The 16,403-nt window shown below is 39.0% G+C and overlaps 2 protein-coding genes across 4 annotated transcripts in view; one reads left to right on the top strand and one right to left on the bottom strand.

Annotated features, from left to right (window-relative positions):
- The first annotated feature begins 6,000 nt into the window (after positions 1 to 6,000).
- The window catches only part of LOC115630637 (E3 ubiquitin-protein ligase TRIM9), a 131,572-nt gene continuing 121,169 nt past the window's right edge, over positions 6,001 to 16,403 (top strand). For both annotated transcript variants that reach the window (XM_030527275.1, XM_030527274.1), the window contains exon 1: positions 6,001 to 7,098. In XM_030527275.1, coding sequence (XP_030383135.1) covers positions 6,166 to 7,098 — 933 coding nt within the window. In that variant the 5' untranslated portion in view covers positions 6,001 to 6,165. The remainder of the gene's footprint in view (positions 7,099 to 16,403) is intronic.
- On the bottom strand, positions 7,600 to 9,680 carry LOC115630638. Of its 2 annotated transcripts, none has more exons than XM_030527276.1 (2): positions 8,539 to 9,680; positions 7,600 to 7,926 (listed from the first exon to the last, which is right to left on the bottom strand). In XM_030527276.1, exon 1 carries the CDS (start codon positions 9,610 to 9,612, stop codon positions 8,842 to 8,844), a length of 771 nt encoding a protein of 256 aa, XP_030383136.1. In that variant the 5' UTR covers positions 9,613 to 9,680; the 3' UTR covers positions 7,600 to 7,926; positions 8,539 to 8,841. The 2 variants fall into 2 exon arrangements, with proteins under 2 accessions (XP_030383136.1, XP_030383137.1); XM_030527277.1 differs by lacking the exon at positions 7,600 to 7,926 and adding an exon at positions 8,268 to 8,471.

The raw sequence follows: 16,403 nt of genomic DNA, 5'->3' as shown, positions 1-16,403 counted from the left end.
ATACGACCCAGAGACGAGGACGATTGTCGAAAAACGAGACATTCTATTTGATGAGCGTTGTGGTGGTCATACCAATGAAGATACCGTTACGGTAGATTTTCCTGCATGCGAGGTTCAAGAGCATGTCACTCACACGGATGGTGACAGAAGCATCGACGACGATGACAGTGAGCACAGTTCTGACGACAGCAGCTCCAACGCATATGAGAGTGCAGTCGAAAAAGAAGACTCTGACGAGGATACTGTGAAGATTGGGCCAGGCCGGCCTAAAATTGTTCGAAATGGTAAACCTGGTCGTCCAAGAAAGCAATACAATGTGCTTGGAGCATTGGTTGCTAGTGACGTAATGGTTCCGACATCCTATGATCAGGCCGTTGGTAGCACACATGCAGTATTCTGGCAAGAGGCGATGCAAAAGGAATATCAGGCACTACAATCAAACGAAACCTGGCAGATGGCTGATTTACCAAAAGATCAGCGAGCAGTTGGTTGCAAGTGGGTATACAGCCTGAAACGTGACTCTGATGGAAAAGTCGAACGTTTCAAGGCACGACTCGTTGCTAAAGGGTGCTCCCAGAAGTATGGCGTGAACTATGTAGAGACGTTCTCACCCGTTTGCAGATTGGAAACCGTGCGGTTTATTTTGGCGTTAGCAGCGGAATTGAAGCTGTACCTTCACCAGATAGATGTGTGTACCGCCTATTTGAATAGCGACCTGCATGAAACTGTTTATATGAAGCAGCCACAGGGATACACAGATCCCAATAATCCAAGTAAGGCTTTATTGCTTAAAAAGGCAATATATGGATTGAAGCAGTCGGGGCGCGAGTGGAACTCCAAGCTCGATTGTGTACTACAAGGCATAGATTTTGTAGCATGTGAAAATGAACCGTGTCTTTACAAAAGGAACGGAAGAGGTGACTTATCATTAATCCTTGTTTATGTTGATGATATAATTATAGCATGCCGATCAAAAGAGGACTTGGCCAACATCAAGTCAGCCATTACAACATCGTTTGAATGTGTTGACAAGGGAGAGCTGCATTTGTTCCTTGGCATGGAAGTGCAGCGCGACGGTGAGCTTGGCGAAATTTCGCTAAGCAATTCGCAATACATCAAAGACATATTGCGTGAACATGGATGCGAGACCTGTAGACCTACAGCGACCCCACTGGATGCTGGTTTCCAAGTGATATGTACCAGCGAGCATTGTCAAAAGGTTGACATTGCATCCTACCAGTCTTCAATTGGCGAGTTAATGTGGCTGGCGCTTACAACAAGGCCAGACATATTGCATTCCGTTGCCAAGTTAGCTCAACGGAATCAAGATCCGCATGCAGAGCACCTAGTGGGTGTAAAACATGTGCTTCGATACCTGGCGTCAACTGTGGACCTGAAGTTGCACTACAAAGAGTGTGGACAACCCCTTACCGGCTATGTGGATGCAGACTGGGGTGGCGACCGCATCGATCGCAAGTCGTATACTGGCTATGTATACTACTTGGCTGGAGGACCCATATCCTGGCGATCTGAAAAGCAACGCAGCGTGGCACTTAGCAGCACGGAGGCGGAGTATATGGCTCTTTCAACTGCGTGTAAGGAGGCCATATACCTACGGCGTCTTATAGTGGAGATTGGCTGCGGTGACTCGAGTACTCCAACTATTCTTCATGGCGATAATTTAAGTGCTCAACAATTAGCTAAGAATCCTGTACACCATGAAAGAACAAAGCATATTGATATTAGATATCATTTTGCAAGACAGGTTGTAAACGAAGAACAAATTGTTTTACAGTATACATCAACCAATGAAATGATAGCTGATATTTTAACGAAAAATCTCCCTAAAGCGAAGCATGTTCATTTTACAAAGCTGTTAAATTTGATTTGAAAATTTTTGTAAAACATGTTTGCATTGAGGAAGGGTGTTGAAAATCAATACAAACATAAGTACCAATGCACGCATGTTAATATAAGCAGATAATAATCTTATGTTATCTACAAGTTATCTGTCACTGTTGCATACGAATGTAAGCATAAAGAATATGTATAGCAAAAGTGTCAGTCTCCAATAAAACTCTAAAGCGAACAGACGCACGGCGGTCCGCGACTATTGTCTTTTACTTTACTCCTACTGAGCCCTTCCCTTTTCAGCGAATATATAATCTATTCAATAACACAGACTCAGTCACACACACACAAAGCCATCGCTAGTGCAAATGTGCTCGACATTCTCTTTATTCCAATGTTTTTTTTTGTTTTTGTTATCGTTTTGAAGGCGAAAGCAAAAAATGTTTCGCACCCGCGGTGACCAAAGTATTCCTGCTATTTTCGATTGTGACAGAAGAGATATATATGTACGTATGTGTGTGTGTGTGCGTTCGCTGTTATTATTGTGTTTTATGCATGCGCGCATATTGTGAATGTCCTTGGCCATGGTTACGCGAAATGATATATGGACTTAAAGCCGCTAAGAGTTTGGGAGCCGCAACCAGATGGCAGGCAGGCAGGCAGCCGCGAAAATCTGCAAAAACTTTTTCCGGGAGGGAGCCGAACTTTTTTATGAGCTTATGTAAAATATTTTTAGTTCATACACATATGTTATACTTGCGTATGTGTAAATAACTGGAAAAAATTGTGCAGAAATGTTAAAGCGCATTTTAACTTAGACTCTAGGGAGGGATGGCAAAAAAGTTGTTGCCTAAATTTATTTAAAAGCCTTAAAAATTCAGTTGAAATTATTATAAAAAAACGAATTTTACAATATCCTTATTTTGCGGAATTTAAAATCTATACTCTTATGCGACTTAGAGACAATGCTTGGGCTGCAAGAGCCTTTAATGTATTCGAGTAAATACCCTTTGTTAAATAATTTCCCATCCATAGTTTTTCTGGCGCCAAATCCTTCAGTTCACTTCACTTTAGGCGCACAAACAAAAAGACCAAAAAATGCCTGAAAATCAATATCTACAAGTATATTATGCCAACAAACATAGAAACAACCAATTAGGCGCCCATGTCTGTTGTGATTTATTACGAAGAATAAGTGAGCAAAAGTGTAAGGAAAACAAACAAACATTTCGTTCTCTAATAAAGTGAGGCAAATTACATATCCGGGCGATAAATGTTGAATGTAAATATTTGCATAGGCCAGACACGACACGAACTGCAGTCCAAAAGTTGTTAAAGATATATCCACAAACACCTAACAGCCTACATACACACTATAGAATATATGGGAATCGGGGCCCAAAGAGCAATTGACATTTGGGGCTCAAACCTACCCTGCCCCTCTCACCCAAAACTCGCATAAAATAATGTTAGAGGAACAAGAAGCAGCAGAGGCAGAACGTGGCTTATTAAGTCAAACGGATTACTCATGCCTCAGAGCCGTCCGTACTCTCTGCACGCCTCAACTACTTATTTTGATAAACATTTAGAGCAGGTCGTTTCTTTGTTGGTTCGGTTCTTGGTTGCTGGTTGTTTGTTTGTGTATAGTATCTGCTGTGGTCATTGGTGTCCGATATCGAATGCCAACCCAGCGGACGGCCATTGCCTGATTTCTGATGTCTAAATAAACTAACACTATATGTATATGGCTGTGTATATACTATACTTGGATGTGTGTGTGTTGGTCGCGGGGCAAACAAGCGGCGTGTTCAATATTTGTTTTTGTCGGGTTCTGTGACACCTTCAAGCGGTTCTGCAGTTTATGGGCTGCGTGGAATGCGTGCCATATGCGGCTCTTATCGCCACCCATTCCCATTCCCATTCCTAGTACCTGTGCGGCTTACCCTTCCTTCTACCTGTGGCATTCTAGTGGTCTGTTCAAGAAGTACACGCACAACAGATATCGGTTTTTAAGTAGTTTAGTAACTGATCCGATCTGCAATATTTATATAAAGAATATATTAGTTGGGAAAATGTTGATCAAAAATAGATTAAGCTTTTCAGCGCATTACTAATATTTTTATTTGTCTTTCTAAGCAAGGTGATATTATAATTAAAATATAGTTTAATTTCAATAATATTAAGTTGGCATTTAAATAATTATATGATGATGATTATTAGTATTAAGATCAAGTTTATATTAATAACAACATAAATCATGTCTTCATTCTGTCTTCCTTTCTCTCCCCTTTTAAGGGCCGTACTTGCACAACAATAATGTACTATACTTAAAATATAATTTAATTTAAATAGCTTATTATTATTAGGTCATTATTAATATTAAGATGAAATTATATTAATTATAAAATAATATGTATCTCAATTCTGGTTTGCTTTTTCCCCCCTTTTAAGTCCCGTATTTGCATAACAACAATGTACCTCTTAGCCCTAGAATCATGTAGCGTAATGAACGCATTTCCTATACAATTTACAAGCTCTTCTCATACAGCTCTCGCGGCCTCGATTTTCCTGGCGGTGGCAATTGTGCAAGTGCGCAGAGGCAGGCGTTGGGCGAAAGTCGACTGATTGACGAGCTCAGGTTGCTGGCGAGTTGGCACTCTTTCTTATCAGCAATAACTATTGGTTGTTGCTTTTATTTTATTTTGTTGCCATAGGGCTTGTGATAAGCAGCGTAACATGCATGTAGCTATATTTTAGCTGCTGCTTTCTTTTCACACCACCAACAACTGTTGCCACTTCAAAAACAAAAAGGCTTACAAATATCACAGCACAGCAACACGTTTACAGTGTTGCCAGCTTTCAACCGTTTATTTTTTTAGCAAGATGAAAATATCTTTTACAAAACTTTAATAATAGCTTAAAAGGCTGTTTATGTTTATTCATGTTGGACAAATTTGATTGCTTTCATTTGTTAGAAAGGTATGTATTACCATTTATTTATGGCCTATAGTGATGATTGCAAGGCGCTTTAGCGATAATCAGAGAGATTTCAAAGTTATTTCATCAAAGTGGTTTTACATATGACTTTTTGCTTGTAAAAACAAGACTTATTTGATGAAACTTTAGATTTTACGATTCTCGATCATGAACGATTTAAGCAAATTGTTTTCAAAAATAGATTAAAATGAACAACCATGCATTAAAGAGATGCTAAAGTCTCCCGATGCAGTAAGAAATACAAAGCAAACTATTATTAAAATAAACTTCTTTTCAATTAAAAGCGGGCTAAATTACGGAGTTAACTAATAAAAAAATCCAGATTGGATGTAAAAAAGCTGACTTGACAACACTGTTCACGAGTCGTTATCATGATTCCCTTTTGTTTATATACATTTTTGTTAGATACATTTTTGGTCGTAGCAACATGCTGCTGTTCCGTTGTCAACAAGTTGTATGAACTCAACGCAAACGAACCACATGCAACATGATCGATCTTCCTCAAGTACCAAGCGGCTCGAACATGCTGCAAAACGGTTCGATGTGCGCGCATTGTTGCCAAACATTTGTAGTATAAGCATTTGTGGAACAGTCTAAAACGGAGTTTGGCGGAATCGGACGTGTGAAGCGGATGGTGTCAAGCGTAAAAACGAACTGTTCGCGATTGTATTGTCAGTTTACCGTTGTTTTAAATGCGAAACTTGCAAGAAAGAATTTGATAACGAAACGTAAAAGTGTGCAAATAAATACATACATTGAACTTAATTAATTGGCTTACAAATCGCCAAAGTGTTTGATTAAAAAGCAGTAGACAAGCAAGCAAAAGCCGCTGACTGCATAGAAATTCTGTGAAAAGAATAAAACAACACCAACAACATACATACATACGTAATTTACTGAATGCGTGCGTGTGTGTGCGTATGTGCGGAAATACTTTACCGTTTGCTTTTGATTAGAAACCAATTAGTTGTGTGCATAGCAAATAAATTGAAAATTGCAATCGGCAAGCCGCAAGTATTTTCTCAAATCGCAATCAAAGAGAAAAATTAAATTATAAAAAAATTGCACAGAAATTGTGAAAAAATTGCCAAAGCAAACAAATTTGTGGTTGCCAGATATAAAATATTTAAAAATATTGTTATTAAACGCAGAGAAAAATTGTGAGTTTTTGCATGTGTTTGTGTGCGTGCCTGTGTCTGTGTCTGTGAAAGCGGCAAAATGCGAGGCCACAATTTAAATTGACAAAAGAAGAGAAAACAAACTAAAACAAAAATCAATTCACAAATTTGAGGCCAGGAAATAACAGTTATAAATAAAATGGAGGACGAACTGCGCTGCCCCACCTGCAAGCAGCTTTATGCGAATCCTGTGCTACTCCCCTGTTTCCATGCCCTCTGCCTGGGCTGCGCTTTGGACATACAAACACCCTACACCCAGGGCATGGCATTGGCCGCCGTGGGCGGCTCAGCTGCTGGTGGTCCCAACAATCCGGCCGCCCACAATGGCATCCATGCTGCCAGCAATAGCTCTGCTGCTGCCGCCGCTGCGGCCGCCACAGCCGCACCCAGTGTGGTGCCCACAGCCAATGGTCCGGGCACGCGCCACTCGTCGCATAGTTCGGCGGCCAGCACAGCGAGCTCGGCTACGGGCAGCGAGAGCGTCACCTCCGATCAGGATCAGTCGGACAAGGTGAGCATCTTTAGTGAGGCCGATTCCGGCGTTGTTTGCTGCTCCAACACATCGCGTCCGGTCTCTTATGCGGGCACAGCCCAGGGGCTGCAGGGACTGTTGCAGGGCGCCGTGGTGGCCCCACCAGGTGCCGCCTACTGCCTCACCTGTCCGCTCTGCCGCAAGCTCGTCTTCTTCGATGATGGTGGCGTCCGCAACTTGCCCACCTATCGCGCCATGGAGGCCATTGTAGATCGCTTCTGCGCTCGGGAGGCGCTCCGCTGCCAGATGTGCGAAACAGATCCCAAGGTGGCGTCCCTCATATGCGAGCAGTGCGAGATTCGCTATTGCGATGCCTGTCGCGAGTTGTGCCACCCGGCACGTGGACCGCTCGCCAAGCACACGCTGGTCAAGCCCCGTGGAGCGGCCCAGCAGCGGGAATCCGTCTGTGGGGAACACGAAGAGACACTCTCACAGTATTGTCTCAACTGCAAGATACCCGCCTGTGGACAGTGTATTGGAGAGCAGCGCCACCAGGCGCATGATGTGCAGTCCATCAATGTGACTTGCAAGGCACAAAAGGTAAGTTTTTAGGGGAATCCCAACAATCACAAAAGTTGCAAATCTACAGAATCGAATCAAATTGCGTTTGCAATGCTAACCAAATAGTGAAATTACTTTGAATCATAGTTCTTAGGAACTTCAATTTCGATCAGATTTGCCGAAACTGATTTGTGTTAGTTTTCATTGTGTGTTTAATTTTTTAGAACTCGAACGAACTCGAACAAATTTTCGGGACACTTGTTTCTCTGCAAAACGTTAAAAGCCGAAATACCTACTAATTGTTGGAATTTAGGTGAATTTGAGTATTTCGTTTCCACTTAAATAGATCGTATTTGGAAACAACAATGTGCCTGATAAGTTGCAATAAAAATATTGAAATGATTTGTAACTATAAAAGAGGATTTTAATTTAATTCCAAATAATAATAAAATCAATTATTATTTTCTAGCAATATTTGAGTAATCTGCTTAGGAATTTGTTCTATAGTACTATAAATATTAATTAACCAAATGCAGTCAATTCCGATATATAATTACTTGTAATAAGTTCATAAACATGTATTTCTTTGCTTAAAATAAATTGACATTATCTGTGGCAATATGCTCTATAATCAACATACAGTCTCCAAAAACTCATAAATCGGTGTCTTTATGAAAACGTCTCATAAATCTGTCTTGGGGACACCTATTTCGTGGAATTATCATTTTCCTTATCTTAATCCTTTAAACAAATTGCGGCAACACAATTTATTAGTGGTTTTCTTCATGCTTTAATTGATTAATGTTTTAATGTGTTTTGTATCACTTATCAACGATCTTATTACTTGAAATTTTAGTAAAGATAGCTCTGAAATTAGAAGAGAGTCTGACTGTTAGTTTTCGTTTTCTTACTCAAATATTCTAATTTAGATACAAATTTAATTTCATGTTGATTGTGTAAATTCTCGAGAGAGCTCTTAAACCCTAGGAAAGAATATTTTGACTATTGATTCAACTGGACTATTCATTCACTGGAATCCTGCTCTCACCTTAACAGGAAGAGCATTTGGATCTGATGGTGCCTGGAATAACTTCTCTCTAAAAAACTTTTTATAAATCCGTCCTAGATATATCAATATTTATCTTCTTATAACTGATCTTGCAATTGACTTTTTTTTTTTACTAGTTGTGAAAATAAAAAGTGGGAAATGGTTAAATATTGTTATCATTATTATCCATAGATTCGATCAATAAATACATATTTGAAAAGCAGGTTCCTAAAATCCTCAATCGGAAATCTGATTGATAATTTGAAAACTACACTACCTTTGGCGTCCTTCTCTTACTTTAGGGGACCTTTTAATTAATGGCTTTTAACTCGGAAAGTAATTTCTGTTGATTCTTATTTCGTATCTTCAAGCAGAATATATTCAGACTGTTAGTTCCAGTAATTATTCTTGCTTTTGCATCCTTCCCTTACCTTAGCACAGGAAAAACGTCTGAGTGTGGAGTGTGGTGGGGCCAGACATAATTTCTGCATGAAAAACGTCTGAGGAGCACACACGGAGGACGCCTAGGCAATAAATTTTCCTCGCGCAAACAAATCCAGGAAGCAGCAAAGGAAACTAGAGTCAGGCAAATGCTTGACCAGTTTCGTCTGAAGGAGGTATTAGTTCTTTGTGAATATTTGTATATGAGCTGCTTTCGCTTTCACATAGACAAGGATTTCCCTTGGAGTGTGTGGACGGGCGGAGTCCTTGGGTGGTCGGTTGAGATGTAATAATTAGTTATCGGTGCCGTTTTGCTTCTTGTTCAGTTTGGCTTTGCGGCGTTGTTGACGCTGAGGAAGTATCTTTTCGATAGACCCGACGCTTTGTGGTATGCGTTTTCCTCGGCGCAATTGTGTCGGAGCCTTAATGTTGCCACGCAGCTGGCGTATTGCTATTTTGCTGCTGGTCTTGGTTCTCGGCTTATATGGGCGTCTTGTCCCGGCTAGTGGCTGTGGTTGGTATGCTATTCGTTTCGTCTTGTTGTACTTGATGAGACGGACAGCTGTGGAAGCATTTCTTCTGGCTACTGTTTTGTTGGACTTTATGTGTTTACGTATAATGGTCCGTGGTGAAGTTGATGAGACGTGGTTGTTGGTCAGCGAAGAGCCCAAAAAGGGGGTTTCAGGGTGCCATTCGTAAAATTGATTGGAAGTCAAGTTATTAGGTCCTTTAGCCACTAGGCTCGTAATTCCCACCTGGGGATTGCAGGCACTGCCCTTCAGATAGGCCTCACACATACGCCTGTAGTCGAATTCCGATTTCTTCACCCGCAACGGCTGGCTCTTCATGTCCAGCGGCCTAATGGTATACCAGCCCGGATCCGTCTCCTGCAAATACCCAAAGTTGCACAGCTCATGGAATCCCTCTCGCAGGGAGGTGGCCGATTTGAACATATCCTCGTACTTGAGCCCACCACGACGGGCCACCTCGCAGATGAGTTCCTGTTCGTGCACCGGTCGGTTGAAGGAGAGAAGTGTGTCTATTATAATGTCCGCGGCTTGCATTTTAGTGGGCGAGCGTTTTCAATAACAATAAAAATACTATAATACTACGAAATGACACAAAATTTTGAAACTGCCGCCTAGCTGAGGAGTAATGTGATGTGCTGTAGAAATATAGAATGTGACTGAAAATGAAGAGCAGCTTGACACTAAGCATTATTTCGAAGGGAGTTTCGAGGCACTCTATTTCGTTATCAGCCGAACCTCCTCAGTAAGTGGCAACTGGAATTGTGAAACATAGCATAAAATATGTATAACCAATAATTGGGAAATCGTAAAAAAGTGAAAACTTCTTCCCACTTGTGTGCTTTAATATGCTGTACATCTGTAGTCTGCACTCATATTTTCAGCCAATAGCTACCGATCAGATAGGTTGATAGTTCAACAAAAATACTTTAATGTTCTCAAATATTCATTCAAGCTTAATTATTATGTAATTTGTTTCAATGCTAGTTGCTAGTGGCCTACATACATACTTACGTTTATAGGTGTCTCCTATTTGCTTTAATGCTAGTGAGCTGTGCTTCAAATTCAAATCGTTTTAATCCAACTCTGTAATTAGGCTTACATACAATATAAGTGTCAAAAAGTTGTGCACGCTCATTTAGGTATAAGTTTTGAATACGGTACATGCCTGATAGAATATTTTAAAGCAGTCAACTTGTGCTGTTGTGGAATTTAATTTTTAAATGTCTGCTTGCAGCACACCTTGACGGCGCATCTCAGGTGCGGTAATTCAAGATTCCTTTGTCTTGAAAATCACTGAAATGTCAGCGCCAAACAATTTTAATATGGCAAAGTTTCAAGTTCCTGAATGGGACTGGAAACGAGCGCCGGATTCTCGGTGACAGTTGAACAGACAGTCAAGTGCGAAATGTGACAAATTGCAGCGGCAATTTGCTATCCTTGTTCTTATTACATAGCAAAGAGTGGGCAAAAGGCACAACAAACAGCAGACGGACGGGTCAAGGTGTTCAGACAAAAGACAAAGAAAGCGTTGCTAAAAGGTGTTCAGGCAGAGGTTCAGGCAGAGGTGAGAGATGCAGCGGAGAAATCAAATCGCAGTCTCGCAAGTTGTCGCAACTAAAGTGGAATTGGTCAAAGGCAGCAATCCTTGCATAAGTCTGCTGATCACATCAAGCACGGCTAATTGCTTAAGCGGAAGTGTCAGAAATGGCATGAGAACGTAGACATTAAGAGTGTGTCCTTAACTTTAAAGTTTGGATTAAACTTCTTTCAAAAAATATACAGAACAGCAATCAAGTTTCTCTCCCTTTCATTCCTAATTATATTTGTATACTTATAATACTCATTATATTATTAAATGAAAACAAAGTAGTATATATACTATACATATATATTATTCAAACTTATAGTATTAATGCTCAAATTCATAATCTTTACTAAATATGAACACTAAAAGTGAATCACATCCTAAAAAACAAGCAATCTTATAGAATTAATTTGTACTATAAACATACTCGTGTATTAATAAAAATATGATATACATATGTATATTTGGAACTTTAGGCGAAAACAATTTTTCAATATTCAACACCAATTTTTAGTATATGTACATTTACAATTATTTTTTTTCTTTCCAAAAAATCTCGATTTCCAACTAGAAGGCTTTGTCTACTCGTACACCACACCGAGCTAATTGGCACTTAAGGTGATAACAAAAATGCTTTCTAAACGATTAGATTTCGTTGGGAAGTGTACTATTTCACGAGCAATAAGTGTGAGTCAGTGACTCTATAAATAGTATCTGAATAGTACTTTTTCGTTAATAAGGTTTAACTGCTAGCCCTTTTTTGTTCAACGTGGTTTCACTGTTTTATATGTTGCCCCCGAAACAGTGTTAGGGTTCGATTCTTAAGTATAGCTGCCATAGTTAGTCACAAATGCACTTTAACTATCAAAATGTTTGTCCCATTTCGGGGTTGAAATATATATCCATTACATCAAATAAAAAAATCATATGATTTTTAAATACAAGCAAAATATATGATGGTACAAAAAACTTTGGTCTACTATCAATAGAACAAGCTAAAGTTTATTGCATCAACAGCAACCACAACAACAAAATGAACATGGGGAAGGTTCAAAGTCCAGCACACACTCTTCTAAGCAATAACTGCAAGTATTGTTCATTTTTCAGAGCTGTAGAATAGCAACAATAACATTGTCAAAAGGTGGTGGAAATGGCAGAGAACTGAAAAAATGCGACCATATTAAATGGAACGAATGCAGTGCAATCATGTGCCAGGGAAAAGTTATGCCGCGGGTTAGGTAGGGGTAGGTTCTGGGTGGGGGTTGAAATTACAAATGCGGGACAGGGCGGTAACGAAACATGTTGCAAAATATGTACATGGGCTACAAAACTGCACTTTGATGGTGCCATAAATCAACAAAAAAAAAAGAGATGAAATAAAAGGAAATTGCAACCAAACCATGCCAAGGATAACAACGAGGACTACAGCAACAGTAATATCGCGTTGTCGGCTGCATAATAAAGTAAAATTAATGATTTTTCGCAAGAATTGCGAACAAGTGGGAAACTACGCGATTCGCTTACCTGTGCAGGTAGTAGACTCTTGACTGCCCAGCGGGTTGGGCTTAGGTGTGAACAGCGGCACAAGCCATCAGCCTACAAGCCATGTACCTACATACATACATAAATATTTTTGCAAAAATGCAAACAACTGTGCGACAGCGGCTTAATGAGTTGCTCACTTATCTTATCAACACATTTGTTTCTGTGAATGTGTGTGCATGTGTGCGGGCGGGCCCGACCAACGCAATGAGTGAGTGATTGAATGAGCGATTGAATGTGTGTATGTGTGTGTTGGTGTGTCATCGATATTTGTTGGGGCGTGCTGACGTGCAGCTGCCTTTTATTATTTTTTTCATTTAATTTGAGTCAGCTGCCTCAGATTTTCAGTCCCGTCTTTGTTTGGCCGCAACAAAAGGATGTCAACTGTAAGCCGTTGGTCGGCAGATTTTATGTTACCTTCGGCATCGTGGAGCTGGAGTTTGGCGAGAAAATAACTAGGTGAGTCAGCGAGGAAGTGATGCATTTGTCAAAAATTTCCGCTGCAAAAAGTCAACGGGCTTAGAATGCGAAACAATTAAGTACTATAACATGTTACCTGAAAGAAATAATGTTAAATAGTTTAACAAATAAAATAGTCTATTTAAAAATATGTACAAATGAAGTAGCCGAAATGAACTCACGAATATTCATCCATTAGAAAGTAACGAATCAGATACAGTATCAGCATATCGATAATTAGTTGAGAGATTTAATTGTGAAAACCTTCAGAAGCGTGAAAACTCCTAAACAAAGCCTATATTGAAGTGTATATGAAATATATTTAATGCTTTGCTGCTATCTTCAGTTTGCATTAATTTTGTTAAGCAGGTTATTCGCATTTTTTCACAATCCTTTAGGCCATGTGTGTCATAAATCATAACGTATTTTCAGCAAATTCCTTTGTATACTTGGCGCTCGTATAATAGACCTCTTTATATATAGATCTATAGCCCATTGTCGAAGCTGGTTTCGCGTGCACGTGTCTTTGTAACACATTTTGGCATAAATTTCTTCAAATCACGGCACTTTCCCTTTGAATACTTCCGCTTCTTGTCTCGATGCCAACACAAATATCCGCCATACGAGTGGCCTACTGCTGCCTACTAATTAGGGTCCAATTAAAGAGCTCTTATGTACATTTGTGCTTGTGTCTTTAGTATAAACAACAAGGGCAGATCCCAATACAATTACGCAGAAAAATGAATTACATAATTAATAAACAAATTCAGCGCAGTGCTAATTAACCGCCTAGACGAAAAAAGCATACGGAGAAAGAGCAGGAAATAAGGTCGGCGGTGGAATTATTGGAGCACAAGAGTCGAAACTCCCAAAAGTCAGGAATAGGCGCTTCAAAGCAGAAGTCCCGCCCAATAGCTCTGAGTGAGTGTGTGTGTGTGTGTTGCCATAAAAGGCAGCGCACAAATATAAAAGCTACAGCCGAACACATTAACATCCACACCTACACATCCACAATATACTTGTACACATAAACTCCCACACCCTCGCAAACAAGCGGACACACACTCACATACACTAATACAGACAAACAGAGCATGACAGCATAACGCATGTTAGCAATGGCAATGACAGGCATATCGACTTAATTGCTGACAGCACGGCATTAAGCGAAGGAGGCGTTGAGGAGAGCAGGCAAGCAAGCAAGAGAGGGGCGGGGGTGCGAGAAAGCGTATATAAAAGGCGCAGCAATAAAAGGAAATTAAACAAAAGCCCGTAAAAATTGCTATACAATGCCAAAATCCTTTTAACTTTTTGTCAGGTTTTTGGCACAAAACAACGTTTTGGCGCCTCGAAAGCGGCAACAAAAACGAAATAAAACAAAAAACTGAAATTAACGTTTCGCTGAAACTTAAATACACTTATGTATAATTATTTTGATGTATTTGAAAAAAACTGTTTTTTCCTAATTTTAAAAAGTTATAAAGTAGTAGCCTATACCAAATAAAAGATAATAAAATTGTCAAATGAAGGAATATAAAAAATAAAAAAAATTAGCATGCAAACAATAAAATAAAAAAAGGTTGAAAAATATTTGTTTTTAATATTATAATAAGAAAACAATAAAATGAATATTAAAAATTAAATTTAAATACAATATACACACATATATATTAAAATAAAAATGAAATAAAGGTAAAAAAGTAAAAGAAAATTAGAGTGAAATAAAAATAATAGAAAGTGATATAAATCATATATTTTTACAACAAAAATTAAATAAAATGAAAACCACATAATTGTATTATGGAACGCAAATAAAATATTCTGGAATATTTCGTTTTGTCTGCCTTTTGTTATTATGACTATATAATTATTACAAATTAATATTTCACATTTTCGGAGAACGATTTATTTTCATAGTATCGTACGATTTGGCTTATTTTCAGAACCAAATAAACTTTCTGGAAACATATTCTTCATTTCTTCTTTTTTGTGTTACTGTAAAACGGAAATACGCTGCAAAAGTAATGAAACCCACTTTTTAATTTTACTTTCATGCTCTTGTCATTCATTAAGTAATTTGTATAGATTTGTTTCGAAAACTTTCGAATAATTGAAAAAGCTATCTCAATCAACGATGGGATAGATTCACTTTTCAAATAAAAAGGAGCAGATCCATTTTCATGGCCCGGCGGGATTCCATAAGAACGCTACAAGCATTTTGCGTGAACTTGTAATACCCTTCGAAAGGGTACAAAACAATGCCGCACGTAGCGTGAATTCAGACGCCTTGCCGCACTGGGCATAATTATTTTTAGTGCGCATGCAAATACACAAAAAAGAGGCAGAGTAGGAAGAGAGAGAGAGAGTGTGTGTGTGTGTGTGCTGGTGCTTTAATTCATATAAAATTGCTGTTTGCTTCTTTGCACTCGCCTTCGTTTTTTTCCATTCCTTCCATTTTTTGCAGTGAAATTATTTTGTCACGAGAATTTCAACAGTCGCTTGTTCACAAATAATAAACTAAGCTGCGCCATAATTTAGCTTCCTTATTGTTGTTGTTGTTGTTGGTTGGTCAACAGCAAGCTCTTTTTACTGTTTTGTTGTTGTTGTTGTTGTTGTTGCTGCTGCTGGTGCTGTGCGCGCCAAAGCGTTTTCCCTGGTGTATAATTTTCAGGCATTTTTTGTGAATTCAAATGCGAGTGTGCATGTGTGTGTGTGTGTTTCTGTTTGTTTGGTTTTGTCCGAACCGAAAACGCTTGGGGCTTTTACTTTTGTTTTTGTCAAAGTGCAAATGAAAGTAGTTGTGGGCCACAGTTTGTGGATGGTGGAGGAGGAGGCTTGGGGAGAGGAATACTTTGGTCAAAGTGCCATTTTCTGATGACCCGGCCATATGCATTAAGTAGTTGCTTCCATCCCCAAGAAAGGTGACTCGTTGTCTGCGCCCCATTGCCCAAATGTCTGTTTTTGAGTATCCCCTTGGGAAAGTTTTCCTTTGTGTATTGAGTAGTTTGCATGCCCGGTGTATCAGGCATATGAGACATACAAAATTAATTGGCACGTAGCCATCATTTAGTCCAGATGCAGTGATAAGCTTAACAGCCAAAGATTTTAATGTTCACTTCGGTGCGTTGTCATTTGATAGCGTGATGTGTCCATAACGTTTGTACACACCTCCATAAAAAATGTCGCTGTTTAATGAAATTGTTGTTTTTTGTAGCCGCCTCAACTTAATGTTAATTTATTTATTTCATCAACACACTAAGCTGTAGATGTAAAAAAATCAATACAATAGAGGACTTAGAATTAAAAAAATAAAATAAAATTATTCAGCATAGGAGTTGCGTTCTTCTCTTCATGCAAGTAAGCTCTTCGGAGTAATAAAATGCACTCAGACTGTCCACTATAGATGCAGTATTATATTTACAAAAGAATTTCATTAATATACATATGTATCTTTATATTTAAAAGCAACTGTTGTATCTGATATACTAATACGATCTTTTTGAAGTGCTCAATTGTTTGGGATATTACACAAAAATTAAGAAATTCTGCAGTATTTTCAGAGTGCTAGAATAGCTTTGAGTTCTAGACATTTGCCCACATTTAAACAAATTTTAACAAATAAAAATCCTAAAACTTTTGCAATTACGAAGTTCAGGATTTAGGCTTGACTGGGCTTGGACAGCCCATAGACTTTGTTCCACTTTATTTCCGCATGTAGATTTTACAAAGTCGCCATTAA

Source organism: Scaptodrosophila lebanonensis, unplaced genomic scaffold, assembly GCF_003285725.1.
Source record: "Scaptodrosophila lebanonensis strain 11010-0011.00,11010-0021.00 unplaced genomic scaffold, SlebRS2 tig00001410-arrow-pilon, whole genome shotgun sequence".
Lineage (NCBI taxonomy): Eukaryota > Metazoa > Arthropoda > Insecta > Diptera > Drosophilidae > Scaptodrosophila > Scaptodrosophila lebanonensis.
The sequence above is the reverse complement of the archived record's forward strand: the minus strand, read 5'-3'. Positions and strand labels throughout refer to the sequence as shown.

Coding starts and splice junctions, on each gene's coding strand:
- LOC115630638 (XM_030527276.1), bottom strand. CDS start 9,612: ATGCAAGCCGCGGACATTATAATAGACACACTTCTCTCCTTCAACCGA.